The sequence below is a fragment of the Equus quagga genome, chromosome 13 (genome assembly GCF_021613505.1).
Source record: "Equus quagga isolate Etosha38 chromosome 13, UCLA_HA_Equagga_1.0, whole genome shotgun sequence".
In the NCBI taxonomy this organism is placed as follows: Eukaryota; Metazoa; Chordata; class Mammalia; order Perissodactyla; family Equidae; genus Equus; species Equus quagga.
In genome coordinates, this window is record NC_060279.1 from 32973783 (window position 1) to 32998476 (window position 24694).

The 24694-nt window shown below is 45.0% G+C and overlaps 1 protein-coding gene across 1 annotated transcript; it reads left to right on the forward strand.

Moving 5' to 3' along the window:
* Positions 1-6483: 6483 nt before the first annotated feature.
* Positions 6484-19686, forward strand: CD48 (CD48 molecule). Its single transcript, XM_046680255.1, has 4 exons — positions 6484-6710; positions 12403-12708; positions 15552-15818; positions 18144-19686. The coding sequence occupies exons 1-4, from the start codon at positions 6629-6631 to the stop codon at positions 18221-18223; spliced, it is 735 nt and encodes a 244-aa protein (XP_046536211.1). The 5' UTR covers positions 6484-6628; the 3' UTR covers positions 18224-19686.
* The last annotated feature ends 5008 nt before the right edge of the window (positions 19687-24694 follow it).

Genomic DNA, 24694 nt, shown 5'->3' on the forward strand with positions numbered 1-24694 from the left:
TTAGTGGCTACCAGGGGAAAGGTGGGGTGAGGGGTGGGCACAAAGGGTGAAGTGGTGCACCTACAACATGACTGACAAACATTAATGTACAACTGAAATTTCACAAGATTGTAACCTATCATTAACTCAATTAAAAAAAAAGATACAAGAAACACTAACCATAAAGGAAAAAAAAAAATAAAAGGTAGAGCAAGGTCTGAGGGTCCCAGAGCAGGAGCTTCTGTCCCTATGGAGTTGCGGTATGTCACCCTCCTGGTACGTGGATATGTTCATCAACCCAGAAGCCCCCTGAATTCCATACTATTGGGATTTTTACAGAGGCTTCATCACATAGGCATGATCAATTATTAACTCCATTTCCCACCCCTCCCCCCTCTCTGGAGAATGGGGGATGAGGTGGAAAATTCTAATCTTCTAATCATGGCTTGATTTTCCTGGTGATCCGTCCCCATCCAGGAGCCCACCAAGAGTTGCCTCATTAGAACAAAAGACACTGCAATCACCCAGGACATTCAAAGAGATTTAGGAACCCTGTGTCAGGAACCAGAGTCAAAGACCAAATATTAGAACAAAAGTTGCTCCTAATGCTGTATCACCTAGGAAATTACAAGGGTTTTAGGAGCACTGTGCCAGGAACTGAGGTCAAAGACTAAATTTTAGAATGAAAGATGCTCCTAGCACCCCTATTTAGAAAGATTTTAGGAATGCTGTGTCAGGAACGAGGGCTAGATCTCTCTCTCTCTCTCTCTCTCTCTGTCTCTCTGTCTTATTATTTCACAGGGTATTTGCCTCAGTTCAGGCTTATTCATATTTCATGTGATAAGGCACCATCACAGTCTGGCTAACATGACTCAGTCAGTGTCTGGGGCTCTGACCCAACTCCCGCTGAGTCCTTAGAATAAATTCCCAGAGCCCCAGTGGAGAAGCTTCCTCCAGCCACACTGAGTTCTTCTGAGGAACACACATCACTATGTGGGCTGGCACCTGGACAGGTTCATGGCATCCACCTGGGCCCAAAACACCCTTGAAGTCGTTTTCAGTTAGTTTGTTAACATTTCATGAGTCAACTTTAATTTTGATGAAATAAAATAGGAGAAGAATTCTCAGTCTCCACAACCAAAAAAGGGACTCACAGCTCAAGTGATGCCCTTCAGATATTGTCACTGGAAAACCCAGATTGCCTTGTTCTGGTGGCCAATACATTTGATTTGGGAGGGCATCTTTGGGCTTAAGGGAAAGAACATAAAAAAAGTTAGTTTCCCTACGTCACAAGATGTTTGTAATCTTGTACAGGCTTGCTTTCCGGCTTTGCAGGAGGGGTTTAGCAGATAAGCTGTTCCTTCTCTGTGATCCGTCTTGGCTTTATCATCTTTAGTATCCCATGAACCTTGCTCTTGAGCATGGTGGCAGTGGTGGTAGGACATAAATGCTGCGTGAGGATGAGTGATGGATGACAGGCTTTGGCTGGTCCAAAAGTTGCTATTGGCTCCTTCTCTTCACACTGTTCACCACTTTTTTTTTCTTTTAAAGATTGGCACCTGAGCTAACATCGGTTGTCAATCATTTTTTCTTTTCTTTTCTTCTTCTTCTCCCCAAAGCCCCCCAGCACATAGTTGTATATTCTAGTTGTGAGTGCCTCCGGTTGTGCTATGTGGGACGCCGCCTCAGCATGGCTTGATGAGTGGTGCCATGACCACACCCAGGATCCAAACCGGAGGAACCCTTGGCCGCCAAAGCAGAGTGTGCGAACTTAACCTCTCGGTCATGGGCCCCATGCACTTTTTTTTTAAATTTAGACTTCCTGTACCCACTTTTTTACTTCTCATTTATTTCTCAAGTCAATGCAAACTGAGATTTTTCCCACAAATCATTTGATATTGCTGATTTATTAAATTCAATGGAGACTTACTCCTTTTGAATACATAGTAACAGATGAGAATAGGAAGAGGATGAAAACGTGCATTGTAAAAAATCAAATAATGAAGGATTAAAGCTTTACTTAAACTTCTCCACCTCATTCCTGAGTTAGACATGAGTTTCCAATTTTATGTGAATTATTTCAGATCTCTTTATATACATAGAAACCATATTATACACAACTCTCCCTACAAGCACAGATTTTAACAAAATTAGGAATCTGTCATATATATTTATCTGCAATTTTTTTCCTCAGCAGTATATCATGGACATTTCTTTTAAATCAATACATTCTGTTCTATGTCATTTTGTATTACAGTTCCATATTGTCCCACGGTATGTTTCTACCGTAATTTTTTCATCCAACTTCCTATTGACTGGTGTTGTAGGTCATTTCCAACTTCTTCCACTATAAATTATGTTGTAATGAACACCATTTTATGTTTTATTTATCCTAGTGCAATCGTGCCAATGTGTTTTTATATAGATTATTATAAGTAGAACAGAGTACCAAGGTTATTACGTAGTTAAAATTTTGACAAGTAACATCAAATGTCCCTCCAAAAAGACAGCACCAATTTATACTCCAATAAAGAGTGTACATGTCTAGTTTCAGAGGAAACTAGAAATCTAATCTTGTCACCACTGGAATCTATCAATTAAATTACTTTTTCCAATTTGATAAGCAATGCTATCATTATTTGTTTCCTTTGCATTTCCCTGATTCCTAGTATGAATGTGCATTTTTCATGTTTCTTGGGCATTTTCTTACTCTTATTCTGTAAATTACCTGTTTATATACTTTACAGTGGACACATCTCCAGAACCTTATTACATTTCATTTCTGCAGCATTTGACGTTGTTAACATCTCAGTTCTTCAAATTCTCTCATTTCCTATTGACTTCCTTTAAAATGCTCTAATTTTCTTCCTACTTTTCGAGCAAATCTTTGTCAGTCTCCTTTTGTGTATGCCTCGTCCATTATCATTCCCTAAATGTTGGTATTACCAGGATGCTATAGACTGAATGTTGGTGTCCCGCCCCCCACCCCCAAATTGATATATTGAAACCTAATCCCCAAAGTGATGGTATTAGAAGGTGGCAGTTTGGGGAAATGATTAGGTCATAAGGGTGGAGCCCTCATGAATGGGATTAGTGCCCTGATAAGAGGCCCCAGAGAGCTTCCTCCCTTTTCCCACTATGTGAGGACACAGCAAGAAGACAGCCTTCTGTGAACCAGCAAGTGGGCCCCTCACCAGATGCTGGATCTGTTGGTGTCCTAATCTTGGAGTTCCCAGTCTCCAAAACTGTGAGAAATAAACGTTAAGTCACCCAGTCTAGGGTATTGTTTTTAGTGGCCCAGATGGACTAAGACACAGGGAGCTCCCTTTTCAACGCCCTTTTCACTTTACATATTCTTCTCCAGAGAGTTTCTACATGGTATGATTTCACCATAATTTGTGCACTGATTATTCATATATCTGATATGTAGTTCAGATCTCTCTCTTGAGCCCCAGATCCACATATTCAACTGTGTCTTAAACGTCTTAATCTTAACATATCCAAAACTGAACTTATCTCTCATGTCCCAACTTGTCCCTTCTCTATCCACTGAATTGATCATCCTGAAGCCAGCAACCAGACTCACTTTTCTCTCTCCCTCTACTCCCATACAAAACCAGCTACCAAGTTCTAGCTCTGATTTCTCATCATCCCACCACCCCTGCTTCAGCTAAGGCTTTCATTACTGCTTAGCCGGCTTCTTCCAATAGCTGTCTAAGGTCTCCTTGATTCTAGTCTCATTCTCCTCTTCATCAGTTTTCCTGCTAATCTGTGAATTGAAGTATGTCACTCATCTACTCAAAACCCTTTAATTACCTCCCCTTGAAAGCCTTCAGGATAGAATCCAAAACCTCATCCTCATGCACACTAAAGCCTTAGCTATCCGGAACTGGGTTCCTTTCCAGTCTTTTCTTTATTTCAGCCACGCTAAAATATCCTCCATTCTCTGGCTTCTCGGATGTTATCCACGTTCATCTTCCTTACGTAATATGTTTCCCCTGTTCTTCAAAGGAGCCACAGCTATTCACTTCCCTCTCAGCAGCCTCATCTGACCATGCGCGGTTTTTATCAGGTGGGCTATGTTCCCTGTTTCACAACCGCATTTTAATGCTTTGCTTCTCTATTTCCTCCATGAGACTGTGAGTTGCTTTAAAAGCAGGTAGCAGTGTGGCTTTCATTTCTACATCCTCAGATATATCTCAAGATATAGCCAATAGATATAGCGAGGGGGGAGAAAGGAAAAGAGGAAAGGAGAATCTGGCTGTTGCCTCCACTAAAATGGCTTTCATCAAGGTCAAGGTTACTAGTGACCACACAATGACTAAATGCAATGGACACACTTTTTGCTAATCTGGATACAGTTCTGAAGTTCTTTCGCTTATTTTTTGAGACATCACTTTCTCCTAGACTCTCTTCTGTCTATCCGACAAATCCTTCTCCTCTTCCTCTTCAGAATCCCTGTCTTCTGCCTGCCTCTTAAAGCTTAGGTCTATCCCGAGGATATTGTTCTTGGTTCCTGTTCTTTCAGCCTTACGGGGGACTCTTGTCCAATTGGAGCCTACGCAGACACACGCAGGGTTGTACCGCCCCCTACTGAGCCCAGCCGGCCGGTAGTGCCCCTCCTCCCAGGAGGGTTGGAAATAGGTTTTGTTATTTTTGTGCTGGTTAACGCCCCAAATGCTTTAGCAAAACACTGGCAGCAGCACTTGTGGTAACTCAGCAGAGGAGTCAGGGTCTGAGCAAAGCCCGCCTGATTCCCCACTCTTGTGACCTCAGCTTTTGTGCTCCCTTTTCGTGATTTGCTTTAAAATCTTCCCTAGTTAACTCCACTTCAACCTTGCTCATTCCACTCCTGTCTCATCTTCTCTTCTAGTCCAAAGATTTACTGTAGCCCACGCTGGGGGAAGAGCTGAAGACTGGAGCTGAAGCATGACCTCGGGCAAGTCTGGCCCCAAGCGTCAGCTAAAAAAGGGAGGGTATAGTACCTGCCCTTCTCACCTCGCAGGGCTCCAATGTAACCAAGTGTATGGGGTGTCATATGAAACTTCAGGTATTGAGCTGACTCAGTTTCCCCAGGAGTTCCTCAGGAGTTCACAGATTGAAGAGAGCAGTGTTTTTACTGGTCACCTCCATGTTGAAAATCAGGAATATCCCCAATTCTGAAATAATTACAAATACGCTGTATCAGGGACTGTGGCTTGCTTTATGGGTCGCCAAAGTGCCCAGGTGAGCAAATAATTCATTTAAATTAAAGAGGGATGGGCTTGAAATTTCTTAGACCACAGGGTAGGGAATCCATTCCTTTGGGCCAAGTAATCTTACTTTTTTTCTTTTTTTAAAGACGATTAGCTGACATTAGCTGAGCTAACATCTGCCACCAATCTTCCTCCTTTTGCTGAGGAGGACTGGCCCTTGTAGCCGCCCCTGACACAGGAAGGGTTAATAATCACTGGAAAAAGCTTGCCAACAAACTGTGACCCGGAGGTGAGAAGGCCGGTTAGCCAATGACAGGTAAGACCCCCTGGGGGGGCAACCTAAGCCAGGCAGCGGCCGCCGGGGGCACAGATGGAGAAACTATATCGATATCGGGAGCAAGAGGGACCGTTGCCTAAGAGACCTTGCCTGCTCCGAGATAAAAATATAGGAGCACAGCAATAACATGATAATATCAAAACAGAGGCCAAGGGAGGGCTCCTTGAGAAATCACTAAGAATAGATCACCTGTGTATGTCTAACAGATGTAAGCTATGTATATATTGAAACGCTGGTTATAATAAACTCAGAGTGGCCATCAGCACTCTCCGCATCTATCCTGATGTGTACATTGGATTGCGACACCGACAGCCCTGAGCTAACGTCCATGCCGTCTTCCTCTATTTTATATGTGGGACTCTTACCACAGCATGGCTTGACAAGCGGTGCCATGTCCGCACCAGAGATCAGAACTGGTGAACCCTGGGCTGCCAAAGCAGAAGTGCAAACTTAACCGCTGGGCCACTGGGCCAACATGCCTAGTTATCTTACTGTTCCACTAATGTTTAGTGGGTAGGCTGATGCAAAGGTTCAAACAGTGAATTTATCAGAAGGGAGGAAGAGCCTGAGGGTGGGGCTTAGGGAGTGGGAGATACAGCAGTAAGGCTGTGTAGATCTGATTTCCCAGACTTTCTGCTCTGAATGAGACTTACCCACACATGGTCTACTCCTCGCATGACTTACAGCTGGCTCAGCCCAGAAATCCCTTGCAAGCTTGGGTGGACACCTCTTAGTTTTAGCTTCTGGCTTAATTAGGGTGATTCTAGCCTGGGAAACCAAAAGCAGATATTCTCTATCAGGGGCCTTTAATCTTTGCTGAGCACTGACCCTCCTGAGAATCCTATGGAAGCTACGGACCCTCTCCTCAGAAATCAGAAGCAACACACATGCAAACAAAATTACCCGTTTCATTTCCGTGGGACTCTCAGACAAAACCTCTAGTGCTTCCTGTTTCTGGTCTTCCAGGCCACACCCACGATTGCTGGGTAGAGACAAAATGTGACTGGGTGTTTTGCTCGACCTCAGGCCACGAATTCAAGATCACTGGAGCCGTAGGTCCCTTTCTAGCCTGGTTCTAGCCTGTCTCCAGCATTCCTGGGAAGCTCTGGAGAGTAGCATGTGCTCCAGAAGGCGGGAGTGGTGTCTGGCTCTGGAACTTCTGCTGCTGCCTCATTGGTTCCTGGCGACCAGCATTCAAGGTACTTTCCACGAATTGTCTGCCTGTGATTGTGTGCTGAGGGCATGGTCAGGCGCAAAAAGAAATATGGCGTGTGGCTCAACCCTGGAAATGGAGTATGGTCTCCAGGAGCAGATACTTCCATCCCGGTAGCAGGGCTGTGGCCAATTGGAGGGGCTCCTTTAGCTTTGGAGACTCGGGCTCCATCTCTTTTCCCAAGGGAAAGACAAAAACAGGACCCTGGGGAGATGGAGGGTTAAGCCCTTTGTATTTAGTCCCCTGGTTGTGTTCTGTGAAGTTCTTTTGCATTTTGAATAAGAGGAAGCGCTACACTGAAATGGCCACATTTTGTACTCAGGTACACTGTGCTGTCTGAGGCATTCTTTGAGACCTCTGCTTTGCAGGGAGTTGTGTCCTGAGGCGAGGTAAATAAATGATGTTGTCATTGTCCCAAAGAGAGATCAAAACTGTAGGAAAGAAAATTTGGAAAGGATGGCTCTGTCTACGGTCTCTGAATGAGGGTCTGAGCAGAGGCCTGAGGTGCCTCAGTACCGGAGGAACCCCCAAACAACGGGTTGTTAAGAGTTAAGGTTCATTCCTTGGCCATGGGCTTGTTCGGGTTCCCCTCGTGTGCCCAGGAACTGAGCTAACTTTCTTTTCCTGTTACAGCTGCCCACTGTCTAGGGCCTCTCTTCTTGGAATATCTCAGGAGTCTCTAGACATGAAGTCAGTTGTCTAAATCTCTTTGTGCGTAGATTATGCCCATAGATGGTTGTCTTATCCTCCATTTGTGACTTCCCCCTACTAACCACATTCCATCTAAATTTAACTTTGCTGTGTGACTTGAAGGAGATGCTTTCTCTTTTACCTCTAGGTCTTAGTAAAAAGCCTTTCCGGCACCCTCCTCTTTCCCTCCCTTAGGCCTCCATTTGCATGTGACTTCTTCCTGGAAACCTCAGCCTCCAGATCATGGTTGGGGAATTGCTTGTTTGGTTGTTTCCTTGATCTCCGTGAGGATAAGGACAACGTCCAGTGCTGAATTTAGCACAGTACCTGGAACGTAGCATGCACTCAATAAATAATTGTTAAATAATGAATGAATGATTTCAAAGAACTTTCTTTAGGGCTATACGTCCAAATCTTCTTGGGGATATAGTGGTTCTGTCCTCTGCAGTAAGGGATACATTTGTGGAAAAATTTGAAAAGCACTTTTAAATCTCTTCCTGCATCCCTCCTCAGACTTGAGTCTCTCAACTCTCTGATTTCAGGGCATCCTCTACTACTAGCCATCTTCCTGGTCTCCCCATAGCACTTAGCAGAATGCGGTGGAAACAGCATGTACTGGTGATGCGGGGTCAGTGAGTCCAGGAGTCGAAAGAAAGATTTCTTAGACTCTTAAGATCTGGCAGTAGTGCTCTTTTATTTAGAGAATAGAATAGCATGGGGACAGGACCCATGGGCAGGCAGAGCTGGTGCCTGGGGACAGGACCCACGGGCAGTCAGAACTCCTGCTGCTGCCCCGAGTTGAGAGTTAGGGCTAATCTTATAAGGCATGGCTATGTGAGTCATCTCTTTACGAGACAAAGGAAAGAACATGAAAAAAAGTTAAAATGGTATCAGTGCAGGTGGGGTCTGGTCATTGGGTGATCCCACGATTTTTAGACAAGAATCAAATTGGATTAAGTAAAGGTTAGAAAGGTTAGAAGCCACCACTCTAAATCAGTTACATGAGATTGCCAGACAGCAACCAACTTAAGTTCTTGCCTTCCCCATTAAGAGTTTCTAGGGACAAGGTCATCTCCCTTCTTCTTCCTGGTACAGAGAGGGAGGCACCTTTTACAGATAGAGATTTACCTTACAAATGTAAATGTGTCCCAACAAGGGCAAGTTCCGTTCCCCAGAGCCTCCTTCCCTGTCCCTATTATCAAAAGCAATCAGCCCCAAACAGTCCCGATGCCAAAGAGACATATCCTGGGGTGGCCAATTTCAGGTCCCTACAAGGTCATCCCCCCTTCCTTCACAAACGCAAATGTCTCTCAAAGGGGCAAGCAAAATTCCAGTCCTCGGAGTCTGCTTCTCATCTGCAGTTTTAAAAGTAACCAAACTAAAATCCTCATCCTAAACTGTTTTAAAATTAAGCAGCCTAAAAATCCTCATCACTGGGGCTCAGAAGACCTATGTTCTATCTGTGTTCCATGCCACAGGGTTTTCTATAGATCATAAAAACTTCCTGAGCCTCAGCTTCCTCAACTCTATAATGGGTATAATAATATGCTCCCCATTTCTTCAAGGGGTTGCTATCAAGATCAAATGGAATAAAGAGTGTGAAATTGCTTTGCAATTGTGGCATACACAGTCTGAGACAGATAAGAGCCTGGAAAGAGCACAAGAGAACTCCAAAGCCGAAAGCTCTCTCCTGAGCCCTGACCTGAACTGCTTACTGCTTTTTAAACATCTCCAGACTCTCCAAAAGCATGTCCAAAATCAAACTCATCATCTTGGTTCCAGGTATCCATTTCTGTGTAACAAGTTACCACAACACTGTGGCTTAAAATAATTGAATATGAGGGTTGGCTGTGCCCAGCACCTCAGAGTGTCTCACGCCCTTGCAACCAGATCATGGTGGAGCATGGGGTAATCTCTCAGGCTTCTTCATGCACGTGGCTGGTGTCTAAGCTGAGCAAGACTCAAAGAGCTGGGTGGCTGGGCTCTGTACACAACAGCCGAAGCCTCCCTTGGGGAGTGTCCCAAGAGAAACAGGCAAATGCTACATGGTCTTTTCTAACCTAGCTTTGCGGGTCTCCTTTCTGCTGTATTCTATTCATTGAGGCACTCATCAAGGAGAGGGGACAGAGACTTCACCTCTTGATGGGAGGAGTGCCAAAACATTTGCATACTTTAAAAACATTGTTATAATCTGCTGTTCCTCCACTATTTCCTGTCTCTATAAATGGCGTATCTGTTTGTCCAGTGGCTCAAACCAGAAGTCTAGGAGTCATCTTCGACTCCCTTCTTCCCCTTGCCTCTCATGTCCAATGAATAAGTCCTATTAATTCGACCTTCAAAAATAGCTCTCAGATATATCCAATTCCATCTGCCTCCGCTGCCAGATCAAACCACCTATCCTAGATCGGTCACCATTTCCTCTTATCTAAGTATTACAATCAACGCCTATCTAACTGTTCTTTTCACTCTATTCTTCTATCTAGTGTCTTCTTCACACTGCTATCAGTATAAATTTCCTAAAATGGTTATCTATTTATTTTACTCTTCTTTTAAAAACTCTTTAATAGCCACAATGGCGAGTGAGAAAGAGTTACTCCCAGATCCCTTCTTACCCTGGCTAATTTCTACTTAGATTAATTCGTACTCACACTTTCTATGGAAGCCATTCCTGACCTCCAAATTCAAGTGATGTGCTCCCTTAGCATTCCATAGTTTCTTTATCCTGACACTTATCACCGGTAGAGAAATCATCTGATTAATTCTGTTTCCACTGGAATGGAAGCTCCTTAAGGGAAGGAGCTATATTTATCTTATTGTATGCATGGTGCCTAGCACAGAGCCTAACACACAGTATGCTCTTACTCTACAATTATTAGTTGAGTAGATAAATTGATGTCAAATGATGTAGTGTGGATGGATGGATGATAGAGGGAGGAAAAGAAGGAAGGGAGGGAGGAAGTTGTAAGTCATTGTTTCAGTCAAGTTGGGATCTCAGAGTAGCCTTACTGGCCCTGATAAATTCTTTCTCCCATTTCCCACAGTGCCTATTTGGAACTTTCACTCTTACCATCAAGGCCCCTTACCTCAGTTCTCTGTCCTCCAGGAAAGAACTTGTCTCCTACGTCACTAAGGAAATGGGGACTAGAGATCATTAGGCAGGAATCTCCTCAATTGCTTGCCCACCACCTCCAAACTGCAAACTACTCTACATCACCAACTGTCTTTTCCTCCTCCTCTGTCCCTCAGAGGATAAGGTACCTCCCCTCCCAGCCAAGGCCTGTGCCTTGAACTCTGTCTGAACTGCCTCTAGCCCAGTCCCATGAGTCACCTTCCTTCTCTCTCATGTCTCCCCATCCACTGGCTCCTTCCCCTGATTTATCATAGTTTGTCTTTTTTCTCCTTAAATAAAATTAAAAACTAAAACCAAAAAACTCTCTTTACCTTTCATGCCGCTTTACATAATGCCCTACCATTCTCCTTCCCACTCACACTGAAATGTCTTTAAAAAATAGTTTACTTTTGTCGTCTCCTCTTCCTCGCCGCCCATGTAGTCCTTGACTCATTGCAGTCTGGTCTGTTAAACTCCTTGGACTTTGCATCTCAGAAATGGTACTCTGTGCATCTTGTCACCCATGATACAACTCTGGGTCTTGATATCCGTTGCCAAATTACATCCTTAAAAGTTTTGCACGGGATTCTTGAACAGTTGATCCCATCAGAGAGCTCCAGGTGACTCCATATCAATATCTTGAAAACTCACCTCCTTCCTTCCTTAATAGTTTTACTAGAAACCACGTGACTTGTTTTTAGAGTAATCAAAACTGCCTCTTTAGAACCTCTTCCTCTTTCCGGAGTAGACTCTTTGGTGTGAAATTATGAGTTTCTTTGATCAGATTTATTTTTCCCATTTTAATTTTGCTTTTCTAGATACAAGAAATATGGGTAGGCACAGGAAAGATCTGCTTCATTTTCTATTATAAACTACACGCAAACACAGTTATTTTATCCGAAGCATCCAGACACATAACCAACTACTTCTTTCTGTTACAATTAAATCGGAAGTGTGGCTTTCTTTAAGGTTGCTTCCCCTACCTTCTAAAATATGGAATTGTTAGGAATGCAAATCAAGATTTTGTCAATTTACTTTAAAAATTGAAAAAATATATAAATATACTATACATAAGAAAAATATCAGATAAGCCTCTGTTAGCAGACTAAACCACTACCTTAATACCCCAAATTGTATTATAATGTCTCTGCATTAATTTTGCAATCTATATTAGTAAAATTAATCTATCTTTCTTCTTCAACTTGTGACTGGATTATAGAGTCCTTTCAGAACACTAGAATCTCTTCTTTCTCTTTTTTTGTAAACAATCAAGCATTCTTTCTACTGTGTCTATCTTCAGGTGTATGTTGCTTTTCCAGGGCACCCTTTCATTAGATATTTCACAACAAAATTCACGCTTCCTTTGCTACTTTCAAGCACGAATCTGAGGCTGCTAGGTTCATATTTCAAGGTTGTCCTTGGCCGCTTTGCCTTCAGCTATAGCTATCTGAAACCTTGTATGCTATACTCTACACTTTCATGTTGCTTCTTTTGAGAATTCCTGGGCACCTCATCCTCCGCTGTTCTGCTTCCAGTGTCATAATAGTCATCTTTTATTCATGACTTCTCATCAATTTATTTGAAAATCTACTAGTATGACAGTAAGGGAGAGAGCCAGGGCCAGCCTCAAGGTCGCTTTTATTTATGGTCTGGGCCAGAACTACATGAACTATAAGCAACATCCTCTGGCCCCATTCCCACTTCCCAAGCCCCAACGTTCATTGAATTCCTGATGAGGGAGCCAGGCCCTCTGATGAAGACCCTACTCACCGCTCCCACGCACAAGTCCCTTTCTTCTTCCCTGTTCCACCAGCCCAGGCCAAAACCTGGGCCGCTCTGCTTTCTCTAAGATGGATCTCACTCTGACCCTCATTGGCAGGTCATTCAGAATCTCCAGTGAACGCGCTCTCTGGCAGAAATGTGAGACTTCAAATTTCCAATTTGCCTGATAAGTACAAAAAGCTCACTTGGTTTTATACCCCTGAACAGAAGATTGTAGAATATGAGGAGTCCAGCGAACCCAACTACTTCAAGTCTAAATTTAAGGACAAGGTCAAGCTTGACCTCACAAATGGTGCACTTGACATCCATAACGTCCAGAAAGAGGACAGCAGTACCTACCTCCTGAGGGTAGTGAAGGTAACCGGCAACGAGGAGGAATGGCGGGTTCCACTGAAGGTATTTGGTGAGTTAGGAGAACCAAAGGGCAAGCCCCCACTCCGGGACCCCAGATGGACCACTGGGAGGCTTCCTGGGAATGATGGGGACTCTCTGTGGGAGGAGGAGAGAAAAATCCCAGGCCAGGCTTAATTCATTTCTCCTGGAGCCAATTCCACTTGAGAGTGAGCTCAGGCCAAGAGAACCCAAATAGCCTTGGGATATTTACAATGTCTTCTGATGTTAGTGAGTCTAAGATTTGAAGAGAAAGAAAACAATAGTGATGGTTTCCTCTCTCTTCTCTTCTTACTCTCCTGTGATCAGCTTAAATCAGTTCTGAGCTGGTGTTAATAATATATCTGAACAAAGACTTCATCAGACTTAAAGAAAAAGGTACAAGAAAGAAAGGATGGGTCTGGAGCTACTGAGGAGAGTTTTTTTCTTTACCTTTCAACATGGGTGGGACACAAACTTCCACTCAGAGCTTCAGCCTAAATAGTATATATGGAATAAGGACTAGGACATTATACTTGGAGTCAGACAGACCTGGATTCAAAACTCTGGTCAGTCACTTGCTAGCTGTGTGACCTTGGAGAAAGATCTTAACATCTCTGTGCCCATATTAAGTAAGGTTCTTTTGACAGCAAGAAACAGAAACTAATTCGATGTACCTTTAGCAAAAAAGGAGAATTTAAAGAAACCAGGACTATTGAAAGCAATCAAGGAGTTTAGAAGAGGAAGGGCTGAAGGAAAGGAAAAGTGAGAACCAGGGCCAGTGCGGAGACCCCAGCCTCAGGAATCTGTGGACTGTGCCTATGGGTCCCTGCCATTTCAATGACTTGTCTCTCAAAGCCTAGACTTTTGTGTCTCTGTTTAAATTCTCAAGAGAGAGAAACTGATTAACCCAACTTAGTTTGGGTATGTGTACCTTATCCAAATATTTATGGCCCAAAGAATCAGGTTATAAAGCAGAAACATGGTTCCTCGGGAGGCCTCCCTGGGGTTAAGGTGTGCAATTATCAGAGAAGAGGTGCTGGGCAGCCAAGAGCAGTGTACGCCTCAGAGCCTTGAGCTCTTCATCATATTATGAGGATAATTATATCTACCTTTTAGGATGTTATGAGAATCAAAGTAGATCATGAAAGGTAAAACATTTTTTAAATGCTAAAACAGTGCAAATGTTGTATATATTCAGGTTCCACCAAAAATGTGGTCCCTTGTCTAGGAGGCTGGAGTCCCCTTCTCGCTCACTTCCTCCATGTCACATGCCCTGAGAATTCATGAGGTCCTGGGAACAGGAAAGGTTCAAAGACTCTTACAATTGTGTTTAAAAAAAAAAAAAAGCCTAAATTTGTATCATTTGCCAATGTCTATGGTAAATACTCCCACCACAACTAATTTCAAGCTATTAATGTTTCCACAACCAGCTTGCAAAATTTCTGAATATTTTAAAATCCACAAGCTGGCTTGGCTTCAGCACATTCGCCTGAGGGGAAGCCCCTCAGGATGTGATTAGCGGGAGAATCATCCTTCAGTCCAGCACAGGAATTTCTTTTCTTTTCTTTTCTTTTCTTTTTTGAGGAAGATTAGCCCTCAGCTAACATCTGCCGTTAGTCCTCCTCTTTTTGCTGAGGAAGATTGGCCCTGAGCTAACATCCGTGCCCATCCTCCTCTACTTTATTTATGGGACGCCTGCCTTAGCATGGCTTAATGAGCCGTGCATAGATCCAAACCGTGGGATGGGAACAGCAAACCCCGGGCTGCCCAAGCAGAACAGGCGAACTTAACCTCTGCACCACCGGCTGGCCCCGAGCACAGGAATTTCTGATAGCTCAAAGAGGGCATCTTGGAGCCAGACTACTCCAGCTGGCTCAATAAATCCCCTACACAAAGTGTGCAGTGCTGCTCACTGTGAGAAATGCGGAAGATGTGTACGACGTGAGGCTAGACCACAGGAAATGATGACAAACAGTATAAAAAGTGCTCAGTGTGCAGGAGGAGTCCAGCAATCTGAGAAGCTTTCACAGAGCTTCCATAGCCCCTCCACACACATACAACCCAGAGGCAGGTGCTGATCTGGTCAGTTCTCCGTCATAATCCTATGACGTCTGAGCTGCACTGATTCTGCAGATGCTTTCCCTTTGACCAGAATAAAAAGACCCCAGAGCATTTCAGGCAAAGCAGCCTTAGCCAAGGAAGGAACAGACGCTGAGATTACTTCTCATCCCATCTGGCAGCAGGACAACATTGTGATGGGATGTGCCCTCCAACATAGCACTTACACTCTGCAAAAAGCACTTCCTTATGGGTGGTGCCATTTTATCTTACTAACACTGGGCTATGCAGTAGAGTCATTTTACAAAGGAGGAGGAAGTTCAAGAGGTTAATGATCTTGCCTAATAACTCTCCACCAGAGCCAAGTCTAGGACCAGGACTGGTCTCACTCCAAAGCTAATGTTTGGTCCTTTCTCACAACTGCTTTATCTATCCATCCATCCGTCCATCCTTTCATCAAATGCTTAGAGAATACCTGCTATGTGACCATTCCAAGTCTGACCTCAGCAGATCTCTCTGCCAACAAGCGACCATTCTTCCTGCTCCAGATGGTCATAACCCCATTTTATTTCTGGGTGCATGGCTCCCCCTCCTGGATCCAGCTTAGCTTCACCCCAAGGAGTAGCCTTCCAGTCTGAAGCCTCTGGAGATCGAAGCTGCTCGTTGGCTCCCTCTATAGGCTCCTCTTCTTCATGACTCTGCTTGCCACAGCACTCAGGGGCCCCTCCATTTGTACTTTGTTGGCTAAATCCTTGCAGCATAAATGCCTCATAAATGCATAAATCCATTGTCTCACGATGTCCTCCTCATCTTCAGATCCTGTACCTAAGCCTGTCATAGACATCAAGATACAGAAAATGAACAACAGCTGTTATTATCTGACGATATCATGCGTGGTCCCAGACCAGTCTGTAAACTACAGCTGGCGTGGGGACTCAGGGCCCCTTCCAAAAGAGCTCCAGACTAGTGTGTTCAATGTCACCATTGGGCCACAAAACTACTCGAAGTTTTACACCTGCGAAGTCAGCAATCCTGTGAGCAACAGTTCTAGCACCGTCCCAGTCACTTTGCCCCATGACTCCGGTAAGAAATATTCACAAGGGAGCTGTGGTGGGCACCACGTAACTAGTTTTCTCTTGAGTGAAGACAAGTGTGGGGATCCTATTCAGCCTCCTGGTGTAGAACTTGGTGGAGAATCCCAAAGGCATCTGTCAGTCTTGAGCTCCACTCATGGCTCTGCCACCACCTCTCCCCAAACTCACCTCGCCTTTGTGGAGCTCAGCGTCCTCACCTTCAAAGGGTGGTTGGCGCAGGACGTCCCCTTCTCCTCCCCCACTCTAACGATGTATGGTCCTAGTATCTGAGGCCAGGTTTATTATAGAATGTTTTGAGATATCAGAGTGAGCAGGGAGAAAAAGGGCAAGTGGGAGAGCAGTCCAGACAATGTTGAGCAGGTGCACAGGGGGGTTTCTGGTAGACAGCCTATATCAGCAAAGAAGGGCCAAAAAGATGAGCAGGAGTGAGAACAAGTCATGAACGGGAGTGAGCACCTTAACCTAAGGTGGAGACTCTCTTCTCCTCCCCAGATGTATGCTCCTTGATGAATTTAGAAAGGCGAATTCTGGGTTTCGTGTTTCAGATTCCTCTGTCTCCTGGGAGGATCCAGTCACTCAAGCATCACTCCTGCTCTCTATCAGGCTTCAGCAGGTCCTATAGTGGGGGAGCTAAGATCAGACAGTAAGATTACAGGTTTTGGAGTCAAAAACCTGGTATTATCACCTACTAGCTAAGCAAGTTCCTTACCTTCTCCAAGTCACGTCCTTCTTTTTTTCTTTTTTTGGCACCTGAACTAACAACCGTTGCCAATCTTCTTTTTCTTTTTTCTGATTTTTCTCCCCAAATCCCCCCAGTACATAACTGTATATTTTAGTTGTGCGTCCTTCTAGTTGTGGCATGTGGGATGCCACCTCAGCATGGCCTGAGGAACAGTGCCATGTCCGCACCCAAGATCTGAACCAACGAAGCCCTGGGCCGCCAAAGCAGAGCATGGAAACTTAACCACTCGGCCACAGGGCCACAGGGCCAGCTCCCATGTCATTCTCAAATAGCAGGCAAAATAATCTTATCTCATGCTGTCATAAGGATTAAATGAGACAATACAGATAACCTACCTAGCACAGTGCCTGACAAGTCTTCAATGAATAGTAGCTGAATTAGGCCCAGTCCCTTCAATTCCAGAGACAATAAGGGTTTGGGGGACCCCTTAATAAATTTGGATCACTGTCTCCAGCATTCCAGCCTCTGTATTCTCCACACCCCTCAAATCACGTTCCTGAGTCCTGGTCTACATACCCTTCCAGAATAACTCATATCTGTGGTACCAACATTTACCTGAGTTCCCTGTCATGCCCAGTCGTCAAGGACCATGGCCCCGGGGACATTGCTCTTTCACCATCTTCCTGGACCCAGTCTACTCTCCCAACTTATGCTGATTTCTCTGCTTCTGCTCCCACACGTGGAGCATGAATCCTGTATCCTGTTCTTTATTCTTCCCAACGAACTGATCATGTCTCCTCTAGTCTCTCCTGATATGCCCTGCTTTTCTGCCACCACAGAGCCAATGTGACAGTTTGGTGTCTGACCATGAGACCATAAGTTGGCTGGGCTGGAACTACATCATCTTCATATCAATGCCACATCCTGAGATCCAGAAAAAGGAAGAGACACAATCTCTGTGGCTGCTCATCCACAGAGAGGGTGAAAACAATAAGACATCCATTTTTCTGGAAGGGCTAAACCCATCTTGTCACTTTTTAGCCACCCAAATTATCATAGAAAAGCACCCCTCATCTTCCTTCCTTTTTTTAGCATTCATTTCTTTTTATTTTCTGTTGCTTCCCCTCTCCTCCCGTCCTCTTCCCTTCCCTCTCCTCCTTTGTTCCTGTTCTCTTCTCTTCCCCTCTCTTCCTATCTCTCTTTTTTCTTCCCTTTCTTCCTCCTAGTTGGTACAGACGGTTAGTGCAGTGAAGAAGCAGAGAGGGGAAGTAGTCCGTCCTTCGTGAAAGTCAGCTGTGTATAGCATTATGTGGTCATCTGTCTACACCTGAAGCTCTGCCCTACTGTACTGGTGTCCAGTGTAGAAGAGTGATTCTTTCCCAGGCCCATGACATGCCAAGGTTACGTAACCTTCAGGCACAGGACTCAGGTAATCCAGTGACATTTAAGGGATTTCCGACTCTTTATACTTTATATCTGGGGAGAGGGTGTCCCAGGCACACTGGGCCTCGATTCAGGGAGAAAAACACATTCCCCTGAGCTACAGCCTCCCATGCCAATGTCCAGCATCTCTGTCCCTTCTCAAAACGTTAATCAAGACACCTAATTGTTTGGGTTTTCTTGCTCTTTCAGCCGGATCCTTCAGAGTAGCTTGGACTGCAGTTTGGCTAGTGGTCATCGTACCCACTGTTTCTGGCCTCCTGTGGAACTGAGATGAGCTCTTCTAACTCAGGAGTGAAACTTCAAGACCACAGGATCTTGTCTTCGTCAGCACCATGCTGTTAACCAGGACAGAAACCCTAGCTATATGGCATGGGGAAAGTGTATTTCTGAGGTATCTACATGGAATTTCAAATTAACTTTTTTAAAACCATGGTTAATATTTTATTTTATATCCTCTAGTTGTTTTCCAACACACATAGCTACACATGCGTTCTTCCCACCGAAATATGTGATCACTGCAGAGTTTTCCTATATAAGTAAACTTTTGATTTGATTGTCAAAGTGGATTCCTGAAGTTGCCCTAAATCTGTCGGACAATGTCTGCTCCATTAGCCTGGACAAACTGGACCATTGAGATCCAAAGAGAAAGAGCCTGGGACCACAGGCTCCTGTGTGTCAGCAAGGCTGAAGAGTTAATTCGTGCTGTCTCTGACTCTTAGTCTCACATCCACGCGAAACCTAGTGCTCCACTCCTCCCAAACTAACCCTTTACCAAGTTCTGGCCTCCTTCCCAATAGTTTGCCTTGTTCTGGCCTCTCTGAGGAACATACTCATTAGGTTTCCTGGGAATATGTGGTCAGGCTTACTCCCCAAGAACTGAGTATCCAGCTTTACCACATAAAAGGCTCCAGGCCAGGTTTTCCATGAGTAGCTGGGCTCCCCCTCCTCTTTTCACTGTTGTTGCTGTGTAGACAACTCTTCAAGTCCTAGTTGTGTTGTGGAATTCAACAAAACCATCAAATTGACAAAATGTTCTCACCGGGCTCTCCCATTATATGAAGGTGGGAGCCGCCAGGCCACCATTTCCATAACACCTGGAATGTTTGCTCTCTATTCCCTCCTCTAAGGCTCCCCGTGCGCTGGAGCTGAGAGGGTCACTAGAGGGTGTGCTTCCCCTTCACAAAACCGCCTCACCACAGACCACATTCTTTTTTTACAGCAAACCAGCCTTCCCCACGTCCAGCCCTCTGCTCCCTCTCCCCTCATCACTTCTGAAGCAGACACAATGCCATGTGTTAATCAAACCCTTTCATTTTCCTCCTGGGACGTGATTTCTCCTGGGTTAATTTTGTGTATCAATGTGACTGGGCCACACAGGTGCCCAAGCCTTTGGTCAAACGCTGTTCTGGGTCTGTCTCTGAGGGTGTTTCTGGGTGAGATTAGCATTTAAATCAGTAGATGAGTAAAGCAGATTACCCTCTGCAATATGGGTGAGCCTCATCCAATCAGTTGAAGGCCTGAAGAGAACAAAAAGGCTCACCCTTCACAAGCATGGGGGAAGTCCTCCTGCCTGGCTGCCTTCAAGCTGGGACATTTGGTTTCTCCTGCCTTTTGACTTTAATTGGACCTGCACCATCAGCGTTCCTGGGTCTCTAGTTTGCTCAGATCTTGGGACTTGTAAGCCTCCATAATTGTATCACTCAATTTCTTATCATAAATCTCTTTAAATATGTGTGTCTGTGCATCCCGTGTGTGTGTATCTCCTACTGGTTCTATTTCTCTGGAGAACCCGGACTAATACATGGGCCAATAGGAGAGCTCCGTTTCCCAGCTCCCCTTTCATCTAGCCAGGGACCATGTGCCTGGTTTTAGCCAATAAAAAGTAGGTGGAATTGATGTGCTAGGAAGTGAGGGACTCAGCAGTGGAGCCACATGTTGCAAGGAGCCTGGGTCTAAGCCATTGCTTGGAAGGCGGGTGCCTTGTCTAGACTGGCCATGCATGATAAGAAACTTTGGGTTTTGTTTTTTACTACCAGGTAGCCTGAGCTCCCTAAGACACCCAGTCTCTCCCTCAGCCTAGCCTGCAATCCCACCCCAAGCTCATCTCTGATCAGCTTGCATCCTCCGATCAGATTGTCTCCATCACCTTTCTGTTCACAGAGTCCTTCCTTTTTCCCTCACTTCTTTTTTTTTTTTTTTTTTTTTTGAGGAAGATTAGCCCTGAGCTAACATCTGCCGCCAATCCTCCTCTTTTTGCTGAGGAAGACTGGCCTTAAGCTAACATCCGTGCCCATCTTTCTCTACTTTGTATGTGGGATGCCTACCACGGTATGGTTTTTGCCAAGTGGTGCCATGTCCACACCCGGGATCCGAACCAGCAAACCCCGGGCCACCAAATCGGAATGTGTAAACTTAACTGCTGTGCTGCTGAGCCAACCCTCCCTCATTTTTTCTTGGCAGAAGAGGAGGTTTTCTTGGGGGAAATAATAGACACACACACATGCGCACAAATCTTCCTCACACACACACAAAAAAAGCAGGGGAAAACTGCCATTAAATGTACTAAAATAAAGCTTTTTCCTTTCTGTCCCAGCCTCTCTTTACTTGGGATGGTATTTTTTTAATTTGCTATTTAATGTTGTTCTAAGTAAAGGAAAATTAAAATTTTAAATTATTATTATGAATTTTACTGTTTTGAATGAAATACAAGAACATTTAATTCATATGTGGAATCATTGAAATTACTCAATTCATATTTCCTAGCTCATACATGCATATGGATTTTGTTCTCACAAGAATGGTGGAAACACTGCAAAAAACCTACTTAACTGCTTTTATTTTATGTCTTGATGCACACACATTCTACCAACACTTTACGGAAACCAATGGCTTACACAACACAATTCCTTTGTACCTGATTTTAGTCTCACTGAACTCCCATACATTGTGGACCCACTGGATTCTGTACTCATGGGGTACCATGAATGCTATATATATGTGAATGAGGTGACAAGGAACAGGGAGGGACGTACATATGGCATGCATCTCCATTGTCCCAATGGACTTCACTTAAAAAACACAAGTTGAGAGATAAAATTATTTAGAATTTCAAGACAGTGACAGCAGAACACTAAACCAAGTACAGTAACCTTATGAGCACAGGGTCCTGTTCGACTGCACAGGTCTCATGCCTGTGAAGCCGGGCTTGCCTCAAGGACAGCTGTTACCCTATAGCAGGACAATTGCTTCTCTGGGAGTTCTGGTATAAGGACCAAGCCTGATTCTCATGTATTCCCCAGCCCCTCATGTTTCTATACATCAGAACATAATGGGATGATTATCAGTGAACTCAAGCCATTTGTCTTTGTGCAAAGATTTTCCAGCATTTGCCCAAAGTTCTCACCATGAACAGCCTTATGTGAACTGAAATCGCAGAATCTTCTTTCATGTCCCTGTCAGCTCTCGCGAGCTCTGCCGCACTGCCCTCTGCTGGCTCCACCGCAGCAAGTTTAAGTAAAACAAAGCCTCGGATTAGATCAATGCTTCTCACGTTTTCCCTTTAACTGCAGCAAATCACCTGGGAATCTTGTTAATATGCAGTCTGTAAGTCAGTAGGTCGGGAGTGGGGAACAAGATTCTGCGTTTCTAATAAGATCCCAGGAGATGCCGATATTACTGTCCATGCACCACTTCTTGAGCAGCAAGGCACGAGATGTCTCCAAGCTTCCTTGCTTTTCTGACCTTTAGCTTCATGGTTCTAGGCCCATCCATGGGATTTGGTTCTCTCCTCCACTTCTTGTGCTTTGCTGTTGGATACCACACTCCTTATCTTCTCAAGTTAAAATCTCCAGTGGTCTCTCCCAGGTCCCCATGGTCCCCAGGTGCATCGGCTATGCAGCCAGGGACCAGCTTGTTCCAACAGGCAGCACAAGGTGAGACGCGTAAAGTTTGCAAGGCCAGGAGCTCCTGTGAATTGGGAGAATGCAGCCTTTATGTCTGGCTCTGCATCTACAGCTTGGATTGGGCCCTGGTGGTGGGACCAGGTAGGGGCACATATAAATTAGACCAGGACCCTTGGAGCAACAAGTTCATTCATTCCCTACCCATGTTTATCAAGTGCCTGGCCATGCTGGGCACTGACACTCTGTGCTGGGAGCTGCTTAATGAGAGCTAACGTCAATTGGGCTCATCTATGTCAAATAGATGCTGTGCCAAACTCTTTACCTGAACGCCCTCCCTTAAGGGATAGAGCTGGGGTATTTGGAGAGGAAGTCTTTCCAAAACCCTTCATTGGGGATTTGGACTTTAAATGGTTTCCTTGGCCATGTTAATTCCACACAACTCTTACTGAGACAAAAGCAGTCTTAGAAAGGTTCCATCTTTCATCCTCACTTCTTGTCCAGAAATAATAGGGTCAACCTCCTCCAGTGCCTTTGGACTATGTTCAAGTGCATTTGTTAAAGGGGCAGCCCCTGCACCTGGAGAGGTGTGCTCTCCGCTTGCCCCACGTCCTGCTGTTCTGCCACCTCACCCGCCCCGACTTCCTCAGAAGGCTGCAAGGTCGGGGGCGGGGGAGGGGGGACAGATTTAGCCCAGAGCCATCTGCACCAGCTGGAAAGTGGTAACCACAGGGCCTTATTCTCTTTCACCAGCTGCTCTGCCCATCCCCCTGCGCTCCAGCTGGGGAAGCTATAGCGCGCTCCCTTTGCCCAGTCCCTCTCTCTGACCCTAGCCTCTTAGTCTTTCCTCCTCTCACCTCCACCATCTTCTCCCTTTCTATATTTCTGTCACCCTCATTTTCTATTCCCATCATCTTTCCAGCTTTCATTTTTTTCATTCCTGTTTCACTTCATCCTGCTGATAGTTTCTTTCATCACTTCTGCTTTTTCTTTTCTTTTTCTCCCCAAAGCCCCCGAGTACATAGTTGTATATTCTTAGTTGTGGGTCCTTCTAGTTGTGGCATGTGGGATGCCGCCTCAGCGTGGCTCGATGAGCAGTGCCATGTCTGTGCCCAGGATTCGAACAGACGAAACACTGGGCCACCTGCAGTGGCGCACGCAAACTTAACCACTCAGCCACTGGGCCAGCCCCATCACTTCTGCTTTTTACCCAGCCATTTCTGCCTCTGATGTTCCATTTGGCCTTGAGGGTCCACTCAGCCCCTGATAGGTGGCGCCTTGGTTGGTTTCTTTGCTCTCTTAGTGAATTAGGAAATGTAGTCCCTTCAATAAATGCCTCCCAGCCTGGTGACTTCCGTGCCTGGGAGCCCAGTTTGGGCAGGGGCTCCCTGTGGATCAGATAGCACAACAAACCCGTTATTTCATTCTCTCAGCAGATATTTGTCATAGAATTATTGATGGGACTTTTCCTTATGCCTCAAATTTAGAGGTAAGACAAAGAGACTCACAGTCTAAAGAGAGCTATAAATAAGTAAGGGAGAGCACCACCTGTAGGCTGGTAAGGAGTGGCTGAACCGATCTTGCTACCCCAGCCATCATCCCAGCACTCTTTACTCCCACTCTGTATAAACAGAAGCCTAGAGAGAGAGGAAAGAACGGGAATCATCAGGACAAAAATTGTTGCAGTTGGGGGATACCTGTGGCTTTTCCCTCTGCTCCCCATGAATGAGGCTGCTGTTCCATAATGCCAAATGAAAGGGGCCTCCGAAAGCACCACTTGAGAGAGTCAAGGTATACAAAATGGGGAGACTAATGTCTCACTTCCTGGTTGGGCAGTGGATCCGTTGACTTTCCCTAAGGTGGAAACATGGCATTGGAGTGAGATGAGGAGCAGCCTGCACACCCACTGCTTGGCATGGCAATCATGTAGGAGTTTCCACAGAGGACACTGCAGACTGTAGCCAGGCTTCAGTCGTCTTGCCACTCTGGCCACCAGGTAGGCAGATCCCAGGAGCAAGAGGTTGTATGATACATCGTCAGTGGAAGCTAATACAGTAGGAGGAGGGCTGGAGGAGACCAAACCAGAGAACATCTCCCACATCAGCACTCTTTAGTGGAGAGCCCCCCACCCTTACCAACCTTCCAGTGGCCCCTAAAGCACTGGCTCCCATGTTCCACAAAAGAGCCAAAACTCAGATGTCTGTCAGAGAAGGCATCCACAGTGGATCAGTATTAGCCAGAGACACAGATAACCAACAGCAGGCCTGGTAACTAAGAAATAGGAGGCCCTCGCCTCCCTGCCCTGAACCACTTGAGAAGCAGGAACAAGATGACATAAAATAGGAGAGGGAAAGATTAGACCATACCTCCCTCCCTATTATAGATTTCTGGACCATGAGACAAGCCCGAGCTGGAGTGACAGGAAGAGGTTCAAGGGGAGTTTTACATTGAACTGTACTGTTAAATTACTAGAAGTGATAAAAACGAAACTGAGGGATTTTCCCAAAGCATCCTTAAGAAATGGAAGGCAGATTTGACGTAGTCCTGATGCAAATGGGGGAAAAAGGCATTCTTTCACGTTAGCTCCCAACTAATCAAGTTCAGACCATTAAACAAATTGATTATTTGTATTTATGAAGCAGCTGCTATGAGTCAAACATCGTTCTAGATTTAGCAGTAAGAAAGACAGACTCAGTTCTTGCCTTCATGCAGATTACATTCTAGTCTGGAAGACAGCCCCAAGGAAAATCAGTAATTTAGTTTCAACTGTGACAATGCTACAGATATCAAATATGACAGCTGCTAGATAGAAGAGCTAGCAAGGACTGAGCGAATGTGAAT

Excerpts from the sequence above, each read along its gene's own strand:
- CD48 (XM_046680255.1), top strand. The coding sequence starts at position 6,629 with ATGTGCTCCAGAAGGCGGGAGTGGTGTCTGGCTCTGGAACTTCTGCTG. Across the intron at positions 12,709-15,551 it reads GGTTCCACTGAAGGTATTTG|ATCCTGTACCTAAGCCTGTC; the intron begins GTGAGTTAGGAG and ends CCTCATCTTCAG. Across the intron at positions 15,819-18,143 it reads CACTTTGCCCCATGACTCCG|CCGGATCCTTCAGAGTAGCT; the intron begins GTAAGAAATATT and ends TTGCTCTTTCAG.